The following is a 25,220-nucleotide window of genomic DNA, read 5'->3' on the forward strand; positions in this document are numbered from 1 at the left end:
TACAAAGTTTAAGTGTGTGTGGACTCCTACAGTTTACTCCTGTGTCAAGGTAATTTTCACTACACTCAGAACTACTGACTTGGAAAAAGAAACCAATCTAGATTTGAACCTAAAGGTTTAAGGATATTCAGATTTTACCAAAGACTGTGCCTCATGAAAATGATTTTGGGTCAGAGTGATGTACTCCGTTAAATTGAGTGACTGGCAAAGAACCAGGCATTTTATCTGGTTATGGCACCTGGTGATAAAGACTTTCAAGAGCCTCTTATTTCTAACCTCTAAATACAGGCTCCAGTGAAAAACATACTGGGGAGTCAACCTCTCTATGGGAAAAGGTTCAAACACCTTTTCCAAATATAAAGTCTGCCTTAAATGCTCTCTGCCACATTGCCTTTGACAGTCTTGGAAGTCCACGTAGTTCTCTAGGGACAGACTTCAAAAAGATGTTATGTTATCAAAGACTAATCTGTGTACCTCTGGCTCAGTGTTTCATGTCTTGCACTTTCCCTGGGAAGGAGTAAAGCTCTTTTCTATAGCTCTGGGTCTATTATATTTAATTCTGCTCTTGATAGTCGAAGACCATACACAGTAACTGTCCTCTGAACAGCTCTTCAAGAAGCCAGACTGGTGTTTGATGAATGTTGTATACCAAATAAAACCCATCAGCATGGGGTTACGTAGAAAAGCAATTTATTCCATTATAAGCACTTACACAGTTAGTCATGGAGAGTAACAGGCCTGTTGGTGAAACAGGTCACCCAAAATAGAGATGGTACCAAACTAGTGGTCAAAGACTAACTCCTAAAAAAAAAAAAAAAAAAAAAAAAGCAACTCTTATCCAGGATTAATTTAATTTTAAAAACAAATACAAGCTATCAATTCACTCTTCTCAACTCAACTGGACAGTCTACCTGTGGTATAACTGTCAGGTAAAAACATACATCTTTACAACTTGGTGGTCCCAAGTTTTTTAAAAAACCATTTCACAGAAAGGAAAGAAATATGAAAACAGCTCAAGAAATACACTAACAAGCAAAAATATATGGGGGAAAGAGGAACACATAGTTTTGACTTAACTGAAGAAACTGAGAGGAGACTGGTCTACATAGGAAAATGTGCATCCTGGAAAGTCAGGTGTGAAAATTTTAGAATAGGAATTTATATGACTCGAATCTCCCCCATTTCCTGAATAAAAATGACATCTTGTGGTATTTATACTTCATGGCTCAGACACCTACCTCACTTGGCTCTACTCCTTCCTTACTTTAGCCTTTACTTAAAGGAGTCTGAAAAACTTGGGGATATAGCCTAAGAAGAAAAATAACCACACATAATATTCCCCTTTCTGTGGCTACTTTAGACCTTTGTTACTAGAAAATTCCTAAAGAAAATTTAAATATAAGTCTGTGGCTTTACTGAATCAAGTCCCCCAGTTAATATTTAGAAAACACCCTCTGTTTGGGCTAATAACATTGTTGATGGTACCTATCATAGAGGGATAGCCAAACAAAGTCTGTGTCTCAAAACCAGTGTTAAATCAATCTCAGGGTTGAGAGGAAAAAAAAGGGGAGTCTAAAATCACAACAAGTGCAGACATATCTAGGACCCTTGTCCTTCTGGATCCACGCTTCCTTCAGGATCTTCATCATTATAAATGTTCTCTGCCTGCCCAAAAACAAGAAACAGAGAAAAAGATATTTAGTAAACATGAAGGATACTTCTTGAAGTTAAAGTTTCAAAAACAGACTAGGCCAGGGAGACAGACTGTGAGCCACAGTCTCTGTAGCAACTATTCAACCTGCAGCTGCTGCATGAAAGCAGCCAGGGACCCTCTGAAAATGAATGCGTATGAATGGCTGTGTCCCAATAAAAACAGGCAGCTGGCCCACAGGCCAACTAGATTAGGACATTCCCACAAAACTGAAGTACGGTTACTATTTGTCTTGATACTCAACCTTCAGGAGTCCTTCTACTGGACATTATTCACAAGAGTCAAAAAGTAAAAACAACACAAATGTCCATTAAATGACCAATGAATAAATAAAAATGTTATCTGGCAATAAAAAAAGCTAGTCACATATTGCAATTTTAATTTATATTAAACGTCCAGAACAGACAAATCCATAAAGTAGATTGGGGGTAATGCTGGGAGGACTGGAGGAAAATGGGGAGTGATGCTTAGTGGGTAGGGTTTTTTTTTGAGGGGTAAATTACTGTGATGATGGTTCTATAATTCTGTGATTATAGTAAAAAAATAAATTAGAAAGTCTTCATTAAGAGCCCACCGTCAAACCATGGGTTTCAAAACTCAATTTATAAATTTTTTTTTTTTAATTTATTTATTTGACAGAGAGATAGCACAAGTAGGCAGAGCGGCAGGCAGAGGGAAAGGGAGAAGCAGGCTCTCTGCTGAGCAGGGAGCCTGATGCGGGGCTCGATCCCAGGAGCCTGGGATTATGACCTGAGCCGAAGGCAGCCGCTTAACCAAATGAGCCACCCAGGCGCCCCAATTTATAAATATTTTTAAAAGAAAACTGCTTTAGCATAAAATAAACTCTACTTCTATTACTTGATGAAAAACTTGCATCCAAAGGCATAATCTTTTTTTTTTTTTTTTTTAAAGATTTTATTATTTATTCGACAGAGAGAGAGACAGCAAGAGTGGGAACACAAGCAGGGAGAGGAGAAGCAGGCTCCCCGCAGAGCAGGGAGCCCAATGCGGGGCTCGATCCCAGGGTCCTAGGATCATGACCTGAGCCTAAGGCAGACGCCCAGTGACTGAGGCACCCAGGCGCCCGAAAGGCATAATCTTAAATACAGAAAACACTTTCATTTGGGCAAAGTTTACTGTTCTTACTTAGCATCTACTATGCACAAATCACTAGGCTACGTGCTGCAAAGGATGGGATAGTCTTCTCTTCAAAGAGCCTGTAATCTGACTGCAGGAACAGGAAAATATACAACTGTGTAATGTTTTCTGACGACAAATATATAGTGTCTTTTTCACCCAACTGGGTGTCTAACAATTCAATTCAATCCTGACACTAACTGCACCTGAAAGTAGCGTCAGACTCCATAGGTTTGTTTTTTTTTTTTTTTTTAAAGATTTTATTTATTTATTTGAGAGAGAGAGAATGAGAGACAGAGAGCATGAGAGGGAGGAGGGTCAGAGGGAGAAGCAGACTCCCCGCTGAGCAGGGAGCCCGATGCGGGACTCGATCCAGGGACTCCAGGATCATGACCTGAGCCGAAGGCAGTCGCCCAACCAACTGAGCCACCCAGGCGCCCCAGACTCCATAGGTTTAAGGGCGTAGTCCCACAAGACTATGATCCTCACTTCAGAGGCCAGAGTCAAGCCCTGAGTGCCTAGACTACCCATGCACTTCTGTCCAACTTGGCTATCAACTCAGGAGTTTCCACAAGCCATCCCCCTCCCCCCACCAACCCCGCCACCTTAGGTTTGATAATTTGCTGGAATGACTCCTGGAATCATCATGAACACGCCTTGCTTACTATTAGCAGTTTACTATACAGCTTACAACTCAGGAAACGCCAAATGGCAGTGAAGCACTGGGCAAGGTGAGAAGGGAACGCAAAGCTTCTAGGTCTTCTCTGGGCAGCATCAATATATTCAACAACCCAGAAGCTCATCGAATCAAGAGGGTACATAGAGCCTTTTCAACAGTTTTACAGAGCTCAATCCCCTCTGCCTGTGGGTGGGAGGGACCGAAAAGTTCTCCAATCACGTATTTGGTCTTTTGGGAGACCAACCCCATCCTGAGGCTTGCCAGGGGCCCTAAGTTACCTCCTTAGCCTAAACTCAGGTGTGGCCAAAAGGGGCTCCTTATAAACAGCAACAGAGACTTCTACCACTCAGATAACCCCAAGGGTTTTAGGAACTTGGACAAAGACAAAATATTTACTTGTTTTACAATTCTTTTTTTTCTTTTACAATTCTAAAAAAACTGAGTAAAGGAACAACCTGGCCCGAAGGTGATATAGTTCAACCTCCTACAACATCCCCACGGCAACTACTAACGTATCTAATTGACAGGCTATCCAAGGCAGCACATTTTACCTTCCTGTCAGAACTCTTTTTATATTAAATATACGTGCGTGTATTACAAGGAAAAAGGTGAGGTAGATCTTCTGTTTACACGTGTACTACATACTTATTACAAATTATAATACACCGAAATGTATAAAGAAATCCAAAAACTCCCTAAATATACCAGCCACATTATGGCAAACAAGCGTCTAAACAGTTACATATAATTAAATTCAAGACTAGCTACAATAATTTTGACTTTTTAAAAAGTATTTACTTATTTATCTGAGAGGAAGAGGGAGAGAGAGTGTGCAAGGAAGGATGAGCAGGGGTGAAGGGGGGCGGAGGGAGAAGCAGACTCTCTGCTGAGCAGGGAGGCCAATATGGGCTTGATCCCAGGACCCTGGGATCATGACCTGAGCAGAAGGCAGTGCTTAACCAACTGAGCCACCCAGGCGCTCAAGCTACAATAATTTTAATATGAGGGATTATAACATGCTATTGTTCTACAATCCGCTTTTTCCCTACTTCATGTCATGAGTATCTTATAAAAACTAAGCATATTTCTTTTTGATACATGATATTCCAAAGTATGGATATACCATATAATTTGTTAATCTCATAGGCCACAAAAACTCTCATTTCTTTTTCTTTTCATTTTATTTCTTTAACTTTGATTAATAGTGCTTTTTTTTTTTTTAGATTTTATTTATTTGAGAGAGAGAGCACGAGAGGGGGCAGGGTCAGAGGGAGAAGCAGACTCCCCGCTGAGCAGGGAGCCCGATGTGGGACTCGATCCTGGGACTCCAGGGTCATGACCTGAGCTGAAGGCAGTCGCTTAACCAACTGAGCCACCCAGGTGCCCTACCAGTGCTATTCTTTAAGGAAGTTCTGTTTTAAAGATTTTTTATTTATCTGAGAGCGAGCGAGCAAGCGCACGCACAAGCAGGGGGAGCAGCAGAGGGAGAGGGAGAAGCAGGCTCCCTGCTGAACCAAAGGCAGACACTCAACCAACTGAGCCACCCAGGCACCCCAAGAAAGTTCTGGTTATTAAAATATTTTTCCTCATGTTGAGCCAAAACCTTTCCCCTGGAGCTTATTCTTGCCCCTAGATCTATCCTAAAACAACAAAATCTTTTTTCCAAATCTTTTCATTAATCAGGCTACCATCATTCAAAAGTTATGCAATTAAAAAAAAAATCTGTGGTAAAATACACATAAAATTGCCATTTTAACCATTTTTAAGTATACAGTTCAGTGGCATTAAGTCCATTCACATTGTGTGCAACTGTCACCACCGTCCATCTCCAAAAGGCAAGTGTTTCTTATATTGCTATATATTAGACATTACAGTTATCTTTATTATAAATCCCAAGCACTCTGGAAATTCAAAAAAGGGTAATTACTTCCCAACTGGGGTATAAAGAACAGCGATGTTTTTGGAATCTAGTAATATTTCGTGGAGAAATGGCAGTATCTGATGCTGTGCCATTGTGGTAGAAACTGTGCTAGGCAAGTTCAAAGCTACAAGCCACTTCAAAGGAATGACCATTCCCAAAGATTCAACTGCTAGTAAAGCAGGGAAAGCAGGAGGCCAGCAAGGAGGCTACTGCAATAGCCTAGCAAGTAGTAATGAGAACCTGACCAAAAAACCAGGGTGTGGAGTAGAAACAGGAAAGCTGGGTACGTAAGTGTGTATCTGTAAGATTAGTACAGATATGAGAAACAATGCAGATAGACAATGTAAAATCTGGTAAGTAAACCAGACCTAGAAGGGAATAGATAATGAAGAACTCTTGAGTTTTCAAGTTGGTTGAGCTGGGTGGGGGGGTGTGATGACACTGGAGCCATATAGGAAACAGGAAAATCAGGAGAAAACGGGAATAAGGAGAAGGGAGAGAGAAGTCGGAGATACTAGTGGGATAAGCAGATAAAGGTAATGAGCAGGCATTTGAAAATGATAAGGTGCAGCAAGTGCTAAAGTCATACTTGGGAGTAAACTAACCAGAGATACCAGTTGTATTCATAAAGTCTATAAATATGAAGTGATACTACATCTCATTTACCTAATGTTCCCCGAATAAATGACAAAACTTACCATCTGCCACACTTGCATGATATTGTCTTCTGATACAGAACAAATCACCCAAGGTTCATTGGGATTCCAGGAGAAATCAGATATCTTGGCAGTGTGACCACCATGAATAAACTGGAAGAGGGAGGAAAACAAAGATATGAAAAGCAGAGGGCAATAAACAATGGACTATTTTAATACTACTCAATGTGCAGAACATACCAACAATTCTGGTGGCCCATCTTCTGCATCTTCTGGGGATTGTTCCTCTCCAATTTTACTAGCACAAAAAGATTTTTAAAAAGTTAAAAGAGATTTATCCCAAGTAACTAATTTGGAAAACTATAAATAAAGAAAGTAACTCCACAAAGAGTAACCAATACAAGACTTACCTTAAATCCCAGACATTCAGTCTGCGATCAGTACCACTGGAAGCCAAAATAGTCTCATTGTGAGGCGACCACTGAACCTATAGTAAGAATGAAGGAAATAGAAAAGCTGTTATTTAGAAAATGAAGGGGAAAATACCTAAATTATATTTAACAGTTTAAAAATTTCATAAATAAAAAAGAAATCAAAGTATTTTAGACATAATTAAAACTGCGAGCTGGAGGGGGTGTCTGGATGGCTCAGTTGGTTGGATCATGCAACTCTTGATCTCAGGGTTCTAAGTTCCAGCCCCAGTTTGGGTGCAGAGATTACTTAATAAATAAATAATAAAAAAACAAAAAACAAAACAAAACAAAAAAACCCAAACCTCCCCCCAACACACGAAAAAAAAAACCCCCAAAAACCAAAAAACACAAAAAAACCCTGATAGGTTATCTTCATACAAGAAACCATCTTATCTACCTATCACTAAACCCAGGATGTCAGCTTTTGTTCTACTTCATTATATGTATATAGATACATATCTATATCTATATATCTATATCTATATATATCTGTGTGTGAGTGTATGTGTGTTAAAGATTTTTAGGGGCGCCTGGGTGGCTCAGTTGGTTAAACGGCTGCCTTCAGCTCAGGTCATGATCTCAGGGTCCTGGGATCGAGCCCCGCATCGTGCTCCCTGCTCTGCGGGGAGTCTGCCTCTCCCTCTCCCTCTGCTGCTCTCTCGCTGGCGCTCTCTTTCAAATAAATGAATAAAATCTTAAAAAAATAAAGATTTTTAATTTTAAGTAAACTATTTCATCATATATATATACACACACATATACATACACACACACATACACATACACACATATATACATATGTATATAGAATTTTTAATTTTTAAGTAAACTCTACACCCAATGTGGGGCTGGAACTTATGACCCTGAGATCAAGAGTCACATGTTCCACCTACTGAGTCAGTCAGATGCCCCTCATCTTATATTTTTGAAGATATGATCTTAATCTAGTTTTACTAATTCTGGCTTCTGGCCAAATGTAATCCAATTCTGACCTTAGAACTAAAGTACGGAACACATACATACAGTATCTATTTTCTCAAGTATTTACTATGAATTCAGTATTACACATAAAACTGATAAAAAACTAAAACAACAAAAAAAAACTGATAAAAAACTGACTCCTTACAATAATGATTTTATTAAAGTTAGCTACCACACATACAACAATCACATACTGTTACACTGTTTGATAAGAAAGTCCTAGCTTCGGGCGCCTGGGTGGCTCAGTTGGTTAAGCGACTGCCTTCAGCTCAGGTCGTGATCCTGGAGTCCCAGGATCGAGTCCCACATCGGGCTCCCCCACTCAGTGGGGAGTCTGCTTCTCCCTCTGACCCTCTCATGCTCTCTCTCACTCAAATAATAAATAAATAAAATCTTTAAAAAAAAAAAAAAAAAGAAAGTCCTAGCTTCATGGTACAGATAAAAGGGCATTAGTGACCAATACTTAGGGAAGAATTTAGATACTCTCCAGGCAAGAACACCATTACAAACAAGGACAAAGAGGATAAAGACAAAATGTTCACTGGAGCAGTCTAAGAGTAGAAAGTAAGGTTAAGTGAGACCAAGTGCATAGGAGTATGGCTCACCTAGAGCCTGGTTCAGAGGCCCCTTTCACACACCAAAATTAACTTTGACCACCCTTAAGTTCTTTTTCTTAAGATATATTTATTTATTTGACAGAGAGAGACAGAGAGGAGAGCGCACAAGCAGGGGGAGTGGCAGGCAGCGGGAGAAGCGGGATTTGATCCCAAGACCCTGGGACCATGATCCGAGCCGAAGGCAGCCGCTTAACAGACTAAGCCACCCAGGTGCCCCCCGTCCCATTTTTAAGATTTTATTTACTTGACAGAGAGAGAGAGAGAGAGAGAGAGAGAGAGAGAGAGCACAAGCTGGGGGGAGGGGCAGAGGGAGAAGCAGACTCCTAACTGAGTAAGGAGCCCAATGCGGGGCTCAATCCCAGGACCTCAGAATCATGACCTGAGCCAAAGGCAGACCCTTAACTGACTGAGCCACCCACCCGTAAGTGCCCCCACCCTTTAGTTCTTAACACTTAACAATCTTCTGTTAGGTGAATCTAAATGGGCCTTTCCTTGCTATAAAACTGTAAGCTCTTTTTTAAAGATTTTATTTATTTGACTGAGAGAGAGCAAGAGAAGGAACACAAGCAGGGGGAGTGGGAGAGGGAGAAGAAGGCTTCCCACGGAACAGGGAGCCCGATGCGGGGCTCAATCCCAGGACCTCAGGATCATGACCTGAGCCGAAGGCAGACACTTAACGACTGAGCCACCCAGGCACCCCTGTAAGCTCTTTGATAGCAAAGACTATATATAACATATTCCTCACAGTGTCCTGGCAATAAGCATTGAACATAGTGCCACATTTCTTGAATTGAATCAGGGAGCTCGAGCTTTGCATGTTAAGAAAGGAGCTTAAACTGATGAGGCAGAAAACATGGAGCTAGTACTTTTGGCTTCAACTGCAAAATCAATAGACATGGCAAGTTCTGGAAATAAGGGAAGAGACAAATATCAGGAACATGAATACAATTATCGGGCACTGATTTTCTTAATACCTCAAGAGTAGCCAATGACCAGTTTGAGGAAGTACAGAAATAACAATCCCAATTCCTACAGAGATTATCATAGATACGTAGAAGATTTCTATTATTGATAGGGGATAAAGCACAAGTGTGCCTACTCACACATCCAGGTTTTCCTTAAACAAACAAACAAATGTAGCATTAGTTTCTCTTACCTGGAATATTTCATCCTTATGTGATTCAAAGGAATGCAACTTAAGTTTCAGATTTCTCAGATCCCACAAGGCAACAGTCTATGTACAAAAAGGAAAGCAAGTGCAATCAATAATTTTTTAATGAGAAAACCTGCAATTGAAAGAGCACTGTGCAAAGGAAGCAAAAGAAATTTACCCAATGTTTTTTTCTTAAAATAAACCAAACTGACCTTGTCGGCTGATCCTGTGGCCAGAATGAACTCACTATAAGGATTGAAAGATAGGCAGTTCACTTCAGCAGTGTGAGCATCAACTGAGTGGCTTGGTTTAGAAGTATTGTTTGAACGAGTATCCCAGCTTTAATAAAAAAGGAAAAACATGAAAAAAGCTTGAAATGGGTAATATAAAACCTAGACAACAAGGAAAAAACTAAAACATGGATTCTACTCACATCATAAGTTTCTGATCATCAGCAACTGACCCAAACAGAGACTCATGGAGCAAATGCCAGGAAACATCTTCTACTACCGCTGTATGTCCTGTAAAGATGGTCTTCGCATCCACCACTTTTCCTTCCTTTGGAACAGCACTGATGTCCCAGAGGCAGATGGTCTTAAATGTAAAATTAACTATTATATAAATGGAAGCTTCTCACTTCCCCACATACCTCAGAAAAGAAACCAACTGATAACCAGCCCAGATTTGCATCAAAATGAGAAGGACACGTACATGGTCGTCTGAAGCACTAAGTAAGTGCCCACTGAGATTTGGGTTCCAAGAAAGTCCATAGCCTTCCTTCTGATGTCCACGCAGACGCAAGTCTGGGTTGCACTCTCCAGAAGGGTCTGCAAATTAACAGACATATCAAGACTATCCAGAGTCTACTGCCTCTTTGGGTCTACAAAGCATAATGGAATTTTGATGAAGAGATCTAAAGCTCTTCATATTTATAGCAAAACAGACCCATTATGATCAAATTTTTAACACTTAAAATGCACCATTATTCTGTTCTGTGTAAAAAAAAAAGCATTTTTTTTCACCTAGGTAAGAAGAACAAAGGAAGAATATCCACATATACCAATATACATCACAAGATGTTAAAATATACAAATAACAAGCAATTAAATCCAGATTGAGTGGAACAGTGTATTCCCATAGTGACTCATTATCTGTATTTGAAATGAAGAGGGCAAGTACCTGGTTTGGAAGGATGTTTTGTATAGTCAAAAACAAGAACATCACTGGATGGAGTCTTTGTTGCAATGATGCAAGGGTTCTGGGGCATATAACGCGCCCGGTTTACTTCTCCTTCATGGTTGATCTTGATTTCTATTTCAATTTTTCCACTAACTGAGCCAAAACCTCCAAATTCTGTAAATAAGAAATTGCAAATGAGGACAAAGCAAGAGCTACTCTGTCACTCAAATTATGACACAGGCAAGCTTTTTATCAGCAACCTGGTATAATACTAGAAATAATCTAGACATTTGTTAATAGTATAAAGTGTTTTCATACCTCTTATTTCATTTGATTCTTACTGCAACCCTACACAGTAAGGAAGACGGTTAATATCCCCCAAAATTTTACCAAGAAAGACAGAAATTTGGAGTACCTACGTTAATCTGTTCTTAGTGACAGGACTACGGCTGAACCTAATGTGAATTCCCATTTTCCTGATTCCTAGCCTAATACTCTTTCAGCTATACCTACACCAATTCTAGATAGTTATTTAACAAACGTTATGATACTATCTAAAAGTCAGGAACACTACCATTTCCACTTCGAAAGTAGATTCTCAATAAGCAATTTTCAAATCCCATTTAAAGTAACAAAAAGTGCTGAATAAATAAAATCCAAGTTACTATATTATTATTATTTTTAAAGATTTTATTTATTTATTTGACAGAGAGAGACACAGCGAGAGAGGAAACACAGCAGGGGGAGTGGGAGAGGGAGAAGCAGGCTTCCCGCGGAGCAGGGAGCCCGATGCGGGGCTCGATCCCACTGGGATCATGACCTGAGCTGAAGGCAGACGCTTAACGACTGAGCCACCCAGGTGCCCTATTTTATTTTTTTAAGATTTATTTGAGAGAGAGAGAGCGAGAGAGCATGTGCATGTGAGCATGAGCAGGAGGGGCGGAGGGAGAGAGAGAGAATCCCAAGCAGACTCCGCACTGAGTGCAGAGCCCGACATGGGGCCCATCCCAAGACCATGACCTGAGCTGAAACCAAGACTCAAGATGCTCAACCGTCTACTCCAGCCATGTGCCCCTTAAGTTACTATTTTAATGAATATTAAAGTACACAGTGTGCCAGATACTAAAGAGTTCCCTTTACACCATCTATTTGAAGCTGTAGTTTGGAATGACCTTGCTGAAATACCATCACACCATTATCTTTTCCCTGTACCATTTCTCTTAGTCCAGTGAGGAAAAACAGAGCCACAATAGCTAGTTCCATTTTCCTTAACCCCCACTTATATATGCCAACCACAATCCTTAGCTGAAATAAACCAGGCAGGCAAGGACTAGATAAAAACATTTTTTATTCACATTTGACTACTGTATGCACTTAGTTCTCCCAAGTGCCATTATAAAATGTATAACAATATAATTTGTGATTATGTAAATCTTGGCAAAGCAACATATAAACAAAGGTAGTTAATGATTAGTCGAAGAATTACAGAAAGCAGCATGATAAGATACTTAAGAGTCGGACCTTGGCCTAACTGACTGCCAAAGCTTGATTTGGGGAAGGTCTTCAATTTCTGAGTCTCAAATATCTTCTCCATAAAGAAAAGTTGTGAGAGTAACTTGTAAATTAAAACCCTGTCAACAGCACTGTTACACAAGTGTCACACTTTGAAGGACAAAAATCTTTTCAAAAAGCAAGGACATAGATGGGTAATATGGCTGGCAGATTAGATAACTTTCAATTTCCAAATAACTTTTTACAGTTGAAATGCAAATGTCTCATAAAGACTAAAAATCTAAAATTAAAAACTCAGAATAGACTCTAAAGGAGAAAACAACCCCACATTAAATGAATTTCCCCCCAGAACTCTAGACCTCGAGTATCTACAATGTAAAAAAGAAGGCATAAGATAGGGATTGCAAAGAACTTTCAGTCTAAACACAGAGAGAAAAAACAGTACTACAGATGACTATGACAAAAAAGCCTAACTGCCAGAAAAGCGATCCCGATGACAAGGGAAGGGGAACAGCTGCCGCCGAGCCCGCAGAGCAAGGGCACTGACTACATAATGTAGGGTATTTTGGTATTGGAGACATACTAAACAGAGGGTGTCTCCCTAACTGTGGTTAAAATACAGTAGTAAGTCAGCTTAGACGATTCACAATGGACTTTTTACAAAGATGAGGACTCATCTGTTTAAAAAATAATTAGGGGTTCCCAAGCTGAAGCTGACAGACAAAAGGCCAAATCTGAAGTAGGAAACAAAGACTGAGGTATCAATGTACAATAAATGACTATCAAGGCCCAGTTGTATTCCTATTTTGTTTGCTTCTCTCCATATAAAACTCTTTTAAAAAAACTTGGCGGGGGGGGGGCGCCTGGGTGGCTCAGTTGTTCAGTGTCTGCCTTCGGCTCAGGTCATGATCCCAAGGTCCTGGGATCGAGCCCCGTGAAGGGCTCCCTGCTCGGCAGGAAGCCTGCTTCTCCCTCTCCCACTCCCCCGGCTTGTGTTCCCTGTCTCACTGTCTCTCTGTCAAATAAATAAATAAAATCTTTAAAAAAAAACAAAACAACAAAACATGTGGGGGGGGACTTGAGCTATAATGTACTAAAAGTGCCTAGCTTGACAAATTTTTACAAATGTATACACTGGGAAAACCAGCACCCAGATCAAAATATAGAACATCTCCAGCTTCCCAGAAGGTACTATCATGTCCCTCCCAACCAATATCCACCCTCCCCCACAAACAGGTAACCAGAAGTGATTTCTACCTGTAAGCCACTCTTTGAGTCCATAAACTACCTTTTTATCAAAAAAAGAGTAAACTCTAACAACAAATATTCAACTATCTCACCATGATTTAATAAGTTTATTTTATACAATTCAGAGAAAAGACTAAAGATATCTTAAAAAAAATTCTCCAAATAAATCGCTAAAAATAAACTTGCTGGTATTGAAAGATCTTGATAACAGAGTCATAAGTAAAATTTTACATCTAATCTATTTGACAAGGGCTTAAAATATGACTATAGCCAGGCTGACCCTAATATAAACACACAAATTCTTTTTACTGTCAAAACAGGACAAAGCCAGTTTTCAGTTTTCACTTTGAAAGTTCAATGATCTTTTGAAGCTGTCTGCCATCCATTACCTAAAACCAAACGGGGTCAAGTGGATGGTAACTAATTATAATAGTTCAATCTGAGAGCCCAGAATATTTCATCTGAGAGCAAGACTGACTAGTAAGCTATCTACCTAATAACCACCCAAAAGACAGTAGGATATTATCTACTTCCACAATTGTTAAGACCATACAGAAGAGAGCACCACCCCTCTTTAAAGCACCAAGCCTATCCAGTGATCTGAAGGGGGGGGGGAGGAGTAAAAGGAAGAGAAGAGAGAGAAAGGGAGATAAGCTGTGTAACCTTAGGGCAAGTTACAAAACAACTATTGAGTATCAGTTTCCCTATGAGGATTAAATAGGGTGATTTATATAGTTGTACAAATGTATCACGCATTACCAGTATTTTTAATTGTTCCTCTGTAATTAAGCATTAATTAAGGGGGATAAAGCAAAAGTTGGGTTTGATGTTATTAAAAAAACTCAGTTACCAGAAAAGATCTGAGTACATATGTTAAAAAAAAAAAAAAATGCCACTTCAACAACCAGTGAAGAAAACAATTTGCCAGCAAATGGAATTTTTTAAGATTTTATTTATTTATTTGACAGAGAGAGAGATAGCGAGAGCAGGAACACAAGCAGGGGGAGTGGGAGAGGGAGAAGCAGGCTTCCCGCTGAGCAGGGAGCCCGATGTGGGGCTCGATCCCAGGACCCTGGGGTCATGACCTGAGCCAAAGGCAGACTCGTAACGACTGAGCCACCCAGGCGCCCCTGGAATTTTTTTTTTTTTAAAGTAGCTTCCATGCCTAGCATGGAGCCCAATGCAGGGCTTGAACTCACCACCCTGATATCAAGACCTGAACTGATCAAGAGTCGGAATTAAGCTTAACCGACAGCCACCCAAGTGCCCCCAGCAAATAGTATTTTTAAAAAATTGCTAACCCCTTAGAAAAATGCTTGGATTCCTACTCCATACCCAATGCCAAAACAAATTCCAGAAAGATAACAGTTTTAATGGCCAAAACATAAATAAGCATAAGAAAATAACAGGTAAATATTTTAAAATCTTGGAATAATAAAGGCATTTCCAAGAATGACACAAAATCTGAAGGCTTTCAGACGAAGTTGGGACAAGTAAATCCAATGTTGGCAAGGACATGGAGAAACACACATAAATACATCGCTATTGGTGGGACTGTGAATCTTTTTTGGAGGGCAACAGCAGTTACTAATTTTACTTGAAAATGTTCTTGCCCTTTGATCAGCATTCCACTTAGAAAATTATTTTATAGCAAAACTATGCAAGACATGGTACAAGAACTGTTTTTCAAGCCAGAAAATTGGAAACCACTTAAATGTCAAATAAGGGATGGTTAATTATGACATAGTATACAACCATCAAAAGGAGATACATCTTAAACATAAAGATGTCCAAGATACATCAGGTCAGAAAAGCATATTCTATGCTGCATCCTTAGTACCAAGAAAAAAGCCCGGCGTACAGTAAGTACTCAACATATATGTTGAATGAGTGAGCCAATAAATGGGATAGATAAATCATTCAAAAAACAATTTAACAGTCATCTATATGTAGAAGATAGGTTTATGGCAGTGGCAGAGTCCATAGTTCTCTATTTGCTTTGATTTCTAAAAAAAATTTATTACATTACCAGAGTATTTGCTTTGTCACTAAATAACCAAAAATCCTATTTAAAAACAATTTATCTTCATTTAATAGAAAGGAAGCCGACGCTCAGAGAAACTAAATGATTTATCCAAAACCACACAGCTAGTGAGTGGCATAACAGGATCTCAAGCCCAAGACCTTGGACTCTTAAGTTCAGTGTCCATCCCCACCCCACCCCAACACTAATGTCTACCCAGAGAATAACTTCCCAATAATTGTTGGGTCAGTGACACAAAATCGTATTTGTGGACCTTTATCTTAAGAACTTACTACTTTGCATTCTGTATCACCATAAAGAAATATGGAGTGATCAAAAGATTAACTGCACACAAGAATCCTGGCAAGTAACTGGAGCCCAAAAGAACTTAATCTAAGAATGGATTCTACTAATCAGGAGAAATTTAACATTAAATATCCATTTTTTAGATCACATATCTCAATGAGAGTGTATCTTTTATCTCTTGGTATTAATTTAAATTTAGGGATAACAACAAAGGTAACTCATCCATTTCCACCTCTATTAAAAGGGAAAGAGTTAAGTATTTCATGAACAGCTAAACCCTTAGATTATCTCCTAATATAGAATTAAATGGCTCATTTAATTTTTATATACGTATCAAGTGTCATGGTTAAGTCATTTCTACCACTTCGAAATGGAAAGGGTAATTTAAGTCATTGTTTCTCAATCTTTTTCCCCCCTCTAAAAAACCTTATAAAACATCTTTTCTGACACTCCTGATGAAGTTTTAATACCACAGATATCCTGTGTATTTATGTATACCATGTATATCTGTGCTTTATACGTTTAAAGAATAAAGATTGTTGGGGTGCCTGGGTGGCTCAGTCGTTAGGCGCCTGCCTTCAGCTCAAGTCATGATTCCAGGGTCCTGGGATCGAGCCCCACATCGGGCTCCCTGCTCCACGGGAAGCCTGCTTCTCCCTCTCCCACTCCCCCTGCTTGTGTTCCCTCTCTTGCTGTGTCTCTCTCTGTCAAATAAATAAATAAAATCTTAAAAAAAAAAAAAAAGAATTAAGATTATTTTCACACATCCCCCATTCCAAGAACCAATTTTCATCCCCTTGGGGCAATTATCTCCCATGCTGAGAATGCACAAATGCATGCATGCACACCAGTAATAAATGGTGGACTTTGGGGGCACCTGGCTGGCTTAGTTGGTAGAGAATGTGACTCTTGATCTCGGGGTTGTGAGTTGGGTATAGAGATTACTTAAAAGCAAAATCTTAAAAAAAAACAAAAAAACCTATGATGGTAATAATTTGCAATATATGAGTGTATCAAATCAACACCTTGTACAACTTAAACTTACATAAAGTTATATGTCAATTACATCTCAATAAAGCTGGAATAAAAAAAAAGTCCCTCCCCCCCACCAATAAAGGGGCACCTGGCTGGCTCAGTCAGAAGAGCATACGACTCTTGATCTCAGGGTCTTAGGGTTGAGTTTGAGCCCCACATTGAGTGTAGAGATTACATAAATACAACTTAAAAAAAAAAATAAAAGAATGAATGAATGGTGGATTTTAGCTTCTTTCAATTCTAGAAACCCCCCCCACCAATCTAGTAGAGGAGGGTTTCTAGAAAAGACATAGAACCAGGTATCTAATAATATCTGTATTGCAAACGTAGGGTTTCCAAAGCTCAAAATCTTATTACTAATTTGACAGGTTACTTAATCAAACTTTATACCCTTTTCATGATAATTCAAAGATACGAAAGATATAACCCATACATCATTCCTTCTTTCAGTTTGAAGACTCCTACCTCCTTTCTCACTGTCGTAGTGTGAAGCATCAAACTGAGCATCATCGTTAGGGAGCTGCACACTGGCTATCACAAGATGGTTTTGTTCATCTGACGTGTGTGTTCCCAGGACAAGTCGATGAATGCTGAAGTCTTTCCCTTCCGGTCTGTAATAGCAATACATGGTCACTATTCAAATTAGTAACACTAAGAGAGACAATGAAGTCAGTGATATACTTGGTATGCAAAAGGCACTATTACAACTAGGTTTTGGGAAGAAAAACTTATCGAGAGCCACATTTCTGGGGCACCTGGGTGGCTCCGTTGGTTAAGCGTTTGTCTTCGGCTCAGGTCATGATCCCAGCGTCCTGGGATCAAGCCCCGAATCGGGGGTCCCTGCTCCACAGGGAACCTGCTTCTCCCTCTCCCTGCCGCTCCCCCTGCTTCTGCTCTGTCAAGTAAATAAATAAATCTTTAAAAACAAAAAAAAAGCCACATTTCTGACCTTTTTTTTTTTTAAGATTTTATTTATTTGTCAGAGAGAGAGAGCACAAGCAGGGGGAGTGGCAGGCAGAGGGAGAAGCAGGCTCCCCGCTGCGCGAGGAGGCTGATGCAGGACTTGATCCCAAGACTCTGGGATCATGACTTAAGCCATAGAGAGATGCTTAACTGACCAAGCCACCCAGGCATCCCCATATTTCTGACTTTTATTGTATCTTCCATAGAGGAGTATAAGGAGGATCACACAGCACTTAGTTTTGTAAATATTTCTTAAGTTGGCCAAAAATTTACAATTACTTTGGGGAAACATCTAACGGAATAAAATGTGAATTAATTACTCACCCTTTACAATAGGTTGGGGGTAAAGAAAACAATTGCTGGGTACACTAACACTTTAGGTTACTTCATTAAAAGGTAAAGGAAAGAAAATAACATTAGGTAAACTAATTGTTCAAATATTTACCAAGTACCTAATCAGTAAGCAAACTGTGCCAAATACAATGAAGTACAAAAATGATTAAGACATGATTCGTGCACTCGAAAAGCTAGGGGCAATTAGATAGTCACGTACATAAATAATTAAAATATAAGTCGGAGGGGGAGATGAACCATGAGAGACTATGGACTCTGAGAAACAAACTGAGGGTTCTAGAGGGGAGGGGGGTGGGGGGACGGGTTAGACTGGTGATGAGTATTAAAGAGGGCACGTTCTGCATGGAGCACTGGGTGTTATGCACAAACAATGAATCATGGAACACTACATCAAAAAGTAACGATGTAATGTACGGTGATTAACATAATGAAATAAAATTTAAAAAAATCAAAATTAGCTAAGGAGAAAAAGAAAAGAAATATAAGTCAACCAGTACTACATGAAAGGCACACAAGAAGATGGGAGTTTATATAAGAAAGATTACTTCTGGAATTAAGGAAGTGTCCATTAAAGAGGTGATACTTCAGCAGACGTCAAAATGGGAGCTAAAACCCAGAAGAGACAAGGGCTCTGGTAAACAGTATTCCAAGGAAAGGGAACTGAGCAAAGGGCAAGTCCACAAAATCCCAGACACCTAAGCTGTTTACAAACCATGTATCACTTAAAGATGAAGATACTTGAGGTTTAGGAAAAGTAGGCAAACTTGCTTAACATCATACAACTACTAGGACCAATATCCCAATTTGACTTTGGATGTGGGAAAATGCAGTCAAAGAGAGAAGGCTAAAAAACAGATTCTAGGGTGCTGAATGCCACCTTAAGGCATTCACGACTCTATGCTACAGGGGGAACAAGGGACCATGGAAAATGTCTAAGGGACCTAACACCATCTGAATTACCACAGAAGGATTAATCTAACAGTGTAAAGCAGAGGTTCTTCAAGTGTGGTATCAGGACCAACAGCATCAGCATCACTTAGGAACTTCAGCTAGAAAGGCAAATTAAATTCTCAGATCCACTCCAGACCTACTAAATTAGGAACCTGGGATGTTGGGCACAATGGCCTATCTTATAATCCCTCCAGCTGATTATGATACATGTTCAAGTCTGAGAACCCCTGGTCTAGAAAAGAAAGATATTACATAATAGAATCCACTGGAGCTTGTAAATGAACTGTCAAGTGAAGAAAAGAGAAAAACCTAGGAAATGTCAAACCAAAGTCAACTATGATAAAGAGAAATAGAAACAGTAGGAGAAAGCTGGAGTGGGACTCTATGGAAAGAAGATACTCAGTCTGGAACATGTGATGTTGGGGAAGACCGTAAGATACTCCAGAGAAGACACCAACAGGCAGCTGAAAATTCAGGAAAAGCTCAGAAGTTGGGTCTAGAGATAACCAATAGGAATTACTCTGCACAGAGGCAATAGATATCTATATCCTACATAGAAAAAGTAGAGGGCACCTGGGTGGCTCAGTTGTTAAGCACCTGCCTTCGGCTCAGGTCACGATCCCAGGGTCCTGGGATCGAGTCCCTGCTCAGCGGGAAGTCTGCTTTGCTCTCTCCCACTCCCCCTGCTTGTGTTCCCTCTCGCTGTGTCTCTCTCTGTCAAATAAATAAAATCTTAAAAAAAAAAAAAAAAAAAAAAAAGAAAAAGTAGAGGAAAGAAAGAGAGCTGTCAACACAAAACTGGGAATACCTGCATTTAGGGTAAACAAAGAACCACAGGAAGTGAGAGAAGAAAAGTATTACAGAACTACAACTGTATTTTTTTAAAAAAAGGATATGAATAAATACCACCACTACCACCACACACACACACACACACACAAAAGACCAACAGACACAAAAATTAAACACTTGACATTAGGTATGCTTGCTTCTAAGTAATCCTCATCTTAAAAAGAAAATTAGTACTGCTGGGGCGCCTGGGTGGCTCAGTCGGTTAAGAGTCCAACTCACAATTTCAGCTCAAGTCATGATGTCATGGGTCGTGGGACTGAGCCCTGTGTGGGGCTCTGAGCTCAGCAGGAGTCTGCTTGAACATTTTGCCACCTCCCACTCTCACTCAAAATAAATAAATAAAATCTAAAAAAAATTAGCATTGCTATATGTATATATATATGTATATATACGTATATATGTGTATATATATGTGTGTGTATATATATATGTATACGTATATATACAAAAAAAAAAAGGTAGAGGCTGGGTATTTGGACCAACGTCAAACACTGCAAAAAGGTTTATTTACCTAGTTCTGCTAAAGTAGAAAGTTACTAAGATAACACAGATTTCAACCTTGGGGAATTTAGTCTAATTCAATGCTTTCCAAGTTGAGCTAATTATTGCATTATATAGCAAGGTGTTTTTTTTTTTTAAAGATTTTATTTATTTATTTATTTGACAGAGAGAGAGACACAGCGAGAGAGGAACACAAGCAGGGAGAGTGGGAGAGGGAGAAGCAGGCTTCCCGCGGAGCAGGGAGCCCGATGTGGGGCTCGATCCCAGGACCCCAGGATCATCCTGAGCCGAAGGCAGACGCCTAACGACTGAGCCACTCAGGCGCCCCATAGCAAGGTTCTTAAAAATATGGCTCCAGAATGATTTAGTAGGCGTGGGGTGGCCATGTTGATCCACTGATCGAATATGATATGGCTCATGACTGTGGAATCACCATTCAACTATTTTTCATCAAGTACTCTGCCACCAGTTCCTAAATGGTTTATTACTGAGAACTCCTGAGAGAAATGACTCCACTTAACCTGAACTCAAATAATTCTTTAAAAAAAATATATATATTTTTAGAAAGAGTGTGGGGGGAGGTGCAGAGGGAGAGAGAAGCTTAAGGAGACACCCGTGCAGAGCCCGAGGTGGAGCTCAATCTCACAACCCTGAGATCACAACCTGAGCAGAAACCAAGAGTTGGGCAATTAACCAACTATGCCAGCCAGGCACACTGAACTTAAATAATTCTGATGCTCAATTAGTTGAACATGGGAACTCCTGGTCATGATGAAGCTTCCAACTCTAAATTTCTAGGTATTTATTAGGAGTTTGGTAAACATCATTAGGGCAGACTTCTTCATTTTTTAATGCCACTGTGAAGGTAGCAACCTCTTTAAGTTATTAGTAAAATTTGTATCAAATTTCCATTACTTGTTGAGCTGAAACACAGCCTAATAACCACATTCTGCAAGATCTTGAATTCTGAAGACATGAATTTTGAAGAAATTTAGTTATTCAGCACATAATTTTTAAATGCTATTCTGAATGGTGAAGCAATTTTATAAAAGAAAACCCATTATCCCAACAGGCACATTGGTCTTGATAAAATCTTGTATTTAAATTCACCTTCAGGGCACCTGGGTGGCTCAGTTGGTTAAGCGACTGCCTTCGGCTCAGGTCATGATCCTGGAGTCCCGGGATCGAGTCCCGCATCAGGCTCCCTGCTCAGCGGGGAGTCTGCTTCTCCCTCTGACCCTCCCCCCTCTCATGTGCTCTCTCTCTCTCTCAAATAAATAAAATCTTTATAAAAAAAAAATAAATAAATAAATAAATTCACCTCCATCTTTGCACTGTCACTTCCTCCTGGAAGCCTTTCACGGTACCCTAGGTTGAGGTGATTCTTCCTTGCCCTGATCATTTTATCTGTGCCACTCATAATTATTTTTTACTGTAACACAGTAGCCCCCCCATCCGTGGTTTTAGTTACCCGCGGTCAACCACAACCCCTCCGGAAGTAGATGATCTTCCTTCTGACTTATCATCAGGTCAGTAGTAGCCTAATACTTCATCACAATGCCCATGTCATTCATCTCATTTTATTTCATCACATAGGCATTTTCTCAACAACATCACAAGAAGGGTGAGTACAGTGAGAGATTTTGACAGCAAGAGACCACAATCAGATAGCTTTTATTATGGTATATTATTATAATCACTGCTTTATTATTAGCCTCTTACGTGTCTAATTTACAAATTAAGCTTTACCGCAGTTATGTATAGGAAAATACATAATATAGAGTTCAGTACTATCCATGGTTTCGGACATCCACTGGGGATTCTCAGCCATACTCCCTACAAATAATGGGGGTGGGGATATGTACCATACTATATACACAAGAAGTCACGGCTGGGAGAGTGTCTTATCTAAACTTGCACACCATGATATGTGGTACCTACCAGACCCTAAATAAATGGAAGGTAAACTAAGTACTATTTTATCTTCTCAGAGGTAAGCTTCTCAGGTGTAAGACCTACCCTACATGTGATTAATCTCTCACTATGCACAATTCCCTTATATAAAAACCATCCCACCTTCAGGTGTTAGTTCTGAACATCCTAAGTATCTCTGTAAAACTGCTCTTAGCACATGTAACTGTAACTATTAGTTTACATCAGCCTCTTCAACTATACATGCGCTCCTTGAAGGCAAGTACCATGTCACATAAATCTTCATACTAACCAGCTACCACCTCTAGATTCCAATGTTTTGCTGAAAAAACTGAACTCATCATAGCATTTTTTGGAAAGCTGACACATTTTACATTATTTGGTCAACTGTAGTTACAACAGGCTATTCAATTCGTTATCAGGAAAAGAAAACAAGTTTTCTCTTATCAGGTACACTGCAAAACTATTTTTACACTTTGTCTTATTTTTTGGCCTAGGAAAAAAACGTCACCAATAGGTTTTGATCACGTGCTCTCTTTGGGTGACTGGAGGAAAACAGGGAAAATCAACGTGAGAAATCTACACTGAGGAGGACATAACAAGATAACGTTCAAAAGATTCACATCACCTGGTTACATCTGGAAGCCACTGTGCAGTTAGGCTAGGCCACTCCAGAGCATGGGTCATCACCAAATCGTAAAGAAAAGGGGTATTCTTTTTCCATATTTTGTACTCTTCGTTGATCACACGTTCTTCTACTGCGTCATCAAAGGCTGCTAAAAAGTTAAAAACAAATTAAGTTAGCGAACACAAACGGAAACCGAGTCAACACTTCCTAAGCTACCGGCCCTGCTCGAGTCCAGATTCTGAAATGGAGGAGCTATGTGTAAATCTCCCCCCGGCGGAGGTACCAACACCCCTCTCCACCCGCGCGGGCCCGCTATTACTCTCGGGCTAGCCAGGCCCGTCACTCCGTTAGCCGTTCGGGCGACGGCGCCGGGCCTCACGAGCACGCTCCCGTTCGCGCTGAGTCTACAGAACCGGCGCGGAGGCCCGCACACCGGCCCCTGGGGTGGGGAACGGCGCAGGCAGAACCGGGAGAGGCGGGCGGACCGACAGGGAGCGCGGGGAGGGACCAAATAGCGGCCGGGGCCCCCCCCACCAGCTCCACGCCGCGGCGACAGGCCTCCGCGCCGGAGGAACTGGCGCGCCGTTAGCCCGCCCCGCGGGGCGATTTCTCCTCACGCCTTCGATGGTGGGGACAGCACTCAAGAGTCGGGCTTGTCTTCACTGCTAGGCCCTGTCGAGGCCGCGGCGCCAGCCCGGCACCCCCCGCCCTCCTCGGGCGGCCCCAGCAGCCTCACCTTCCTTGTCGGCCATGGCGGGCAGGCAAGCCGGGGGGATCCCGGGGTCGAGCGTTGCAGGAGGGGCGGGGAGGCTACGGGCGCTCGCTCTGCGCGCGCGGCCTCTATTGTTTCCTGCTGCCCCTGCGTGAGGTCCGACTCGAGCACCTTCGCGCCAACACTGGCCAATCGGAGCGCCCCGAATGGTAGGGTGGGCGGGGAAGCCGCGTTCGCAGCCTATCCAGACACGCAGAGTCGCTTTCTGCGGGTCCGAGGCGCGCGCCCCTCCCCTGCCCCCACACGGCCCGGACCCGACTTCCTTCGATTGCGCGCGCGCGGAGCCGGTGGGAGTGCGACCGCCGGGTCACGTGAGAGGTTTAGTCCGCACTCTCCAGGGGGCAGCCATTTTCTTAAAGGCCGTTCAGCTCCCGACACTGTCAAAATACTCAGATGAGAAATATAGGATGCTTTCGGGTCTAGTTAACAACTCTGGGAGTTAGGCGGAAAGAAAAGGCTTCCAACCACTCAGACATAGGGGTGTCTAGTTCAAGTGTCTCCCTACTCCTAGGTCCTCCAATTTCTTTTTCCTTATTTCTTAGAACGGATGAAGTAAACGCAGAAAATAGGGCCTAAGCCTATTAAAGATGTGCTCCCAGCGGCAGGCCCTAGGACAGAAATCTTAGGGTATAAAGTACATCGGCGAGAATGGAGTCCTGGTTCTTTAAGGGGGCGTGCCAATGGGGGGCGGAGTCTAGAGCGGAAGTTGTAAATCAGATCTGAAGTCCGGCTAATGAAGGGCGGAAGTAGAGTGTCTAGTGCTGCAATCATGGCGCAGGAAGAGGAAGATATTCGAGATTACAATTTGACTGAAGAGCAGAAGGCGAGAAAGGCCAAGTATCCTCCAGTCATTCGGAAGTACGAGTGTGAGTAGGTGGCTCACTTCTCTCATGCTCTCTCTCCTTTCCCAGGTCTTCCGGCCTACCTTACCGCTTTACCCCGTAAGGTGCTTCAGGCTTGATCCCGTTTCGCCCTGTATTGTAGGTCCCTGTCTGGGGGATGCTAAAGGAAAAAGCCACCTGGTGTGAGAGTCGGGAAACTGGGCTGCCACATTTACAGTCTCTTGAACTCTTTCTACATTTACCTAGTCACATTACCTTGTGGGAATTTTACCGGTGTATTCATTCTAAAGATAACCATATTTTCAAGCGTTTGCCGGGTTGTCGCCCGTATGTATCTCCCAACAGTGGGGTGGTTAGAGTGTGGTTACGTTAGAGGACTTAGAAAGCTGAGTAGGGGGGCACCTGGGTGGCTCAGATGGTTAAGCATCTGCCTTCGGCTCAGGTCGTGATCCCAGCGTCCTGGGATCGAGTCCCGCATCGGGCTCCCTGCTCTTTGGGAGCCTGCTTCTCCCTCTGCCTCTCTCTCTCTCTCTCTCTTTGTCTCTCATGAATAAATAAATAAAATCTTAAAAAAAAAAAAAGAAAGAAAGAAAGCTGTGTAGGGAACTGCTAACTTGGTGATTTACCTGGATCGTGTTTTTAGTAAAAAGACCTGGTTTTGCCATGAACAGCTTTGTTAACTTAAGGCAAATCAGATAACCTTTGCACTTTAGTTCCTTCATCTGAGGAGTAAATGAGATAATACACCTGAAAGTATAGTGCAGATTCTGATCTTCTATATAAACGTTTAGTTA

The 25,220-nt window shown here is 41.1% G+C and overlaps 2 protein-coding genes across 9 annotated transcripts in view; one reads left to right on the top strand and one right to left on the bottom strand.

Moving 5' to 3' along the window:
- Positions 1 to 673: 673 nt before the first annotated feature.
- On the bottom strand, positions 674 to 23,824 carry RBBP4 (RB binding protein 4, chromatin remodeling factor). Of its 2 annotated transcripts, none has more exons than XM_036065200.2 (12): positions 23,549 to 23,824; positions 22,813 to 22,960; positions 17,097 to 17,242; positions 10,508 to 10,681; positions 10,040 to 10,155; positions 9,762 to 9,922; positions 9,541 to 9,667; positions 9,332 to 9,409; positions 6,515 to 6,591; positions 6,345 to 6,402; positions 6,147 to 6,257; positions 674 to 1,665 (listed from the first exon to the last, which is right to left on the bottom strand). In XM_036065200.2, the coding sequence occupies exons 1-12, from the start codon at positions 23,562 to 23,564 to the stop codon at positions 1,600 to 1,602; spliced, it is 1,278 nt and encodes a 425-aa protein (XP_035921093.1). In that variant the 5' UTR covers positions 23,565 to 23,824; the 3' UTR covers positions 674 to 1,599. The 2 variants fall into 2 exon arrangements, with proteins under 2 accessions (XP_035921093.1, XP_077929598.1); XM_078073472.1 differs by lacking the exon at positions 23,549 to 23,824 and adding an exon at positions 23,132 to 23,279.
- A 77-nt stretch (positions 23,825 to 23,901) lies between these two features.
- ZBTB8OS (zinc finger and BTB domain containing 8 opposite strand) overlaps positions 23,902 to 25,220 on the top strand; it is a 48,451-nt gene continuing 47,132 nt past the window's right edge. The window contains exon 1 of one of the 7 annotated variants that reach the window (XM_078073473.1): positions 23,902 to 24,450. In XM_078073473.1, the coding sequence (XP_077929599.1) occupies positions 24,318 to 24,450 (133 nt within the window). In that variant the 5' untranslated portion in view covers positions 23,902 to 24,317. Of the gene's footprint in view, positions 24,455 to 25,220 lie in introns of all 7 variants that reach the window. The other 6 variants (XM_036065201.2, XM_036065202.2, XM_036065205.2 and 3 more) reach the window with 6 other exon arrangements.

This window comes from Halichoerus grypus, chromosome 5, assembly GCF_964656455.1.
Source record: "Halichoerus grypus chromosome 5, mHalGry1.hap1.1, whole genome shotgun sequence".
Taxonomy (NCBI): Eukaryota; Metazoa; Chordata; class Mammalia; order Carnivora; family Phocidae; genus Halichoerus; species Halichoerus grypus.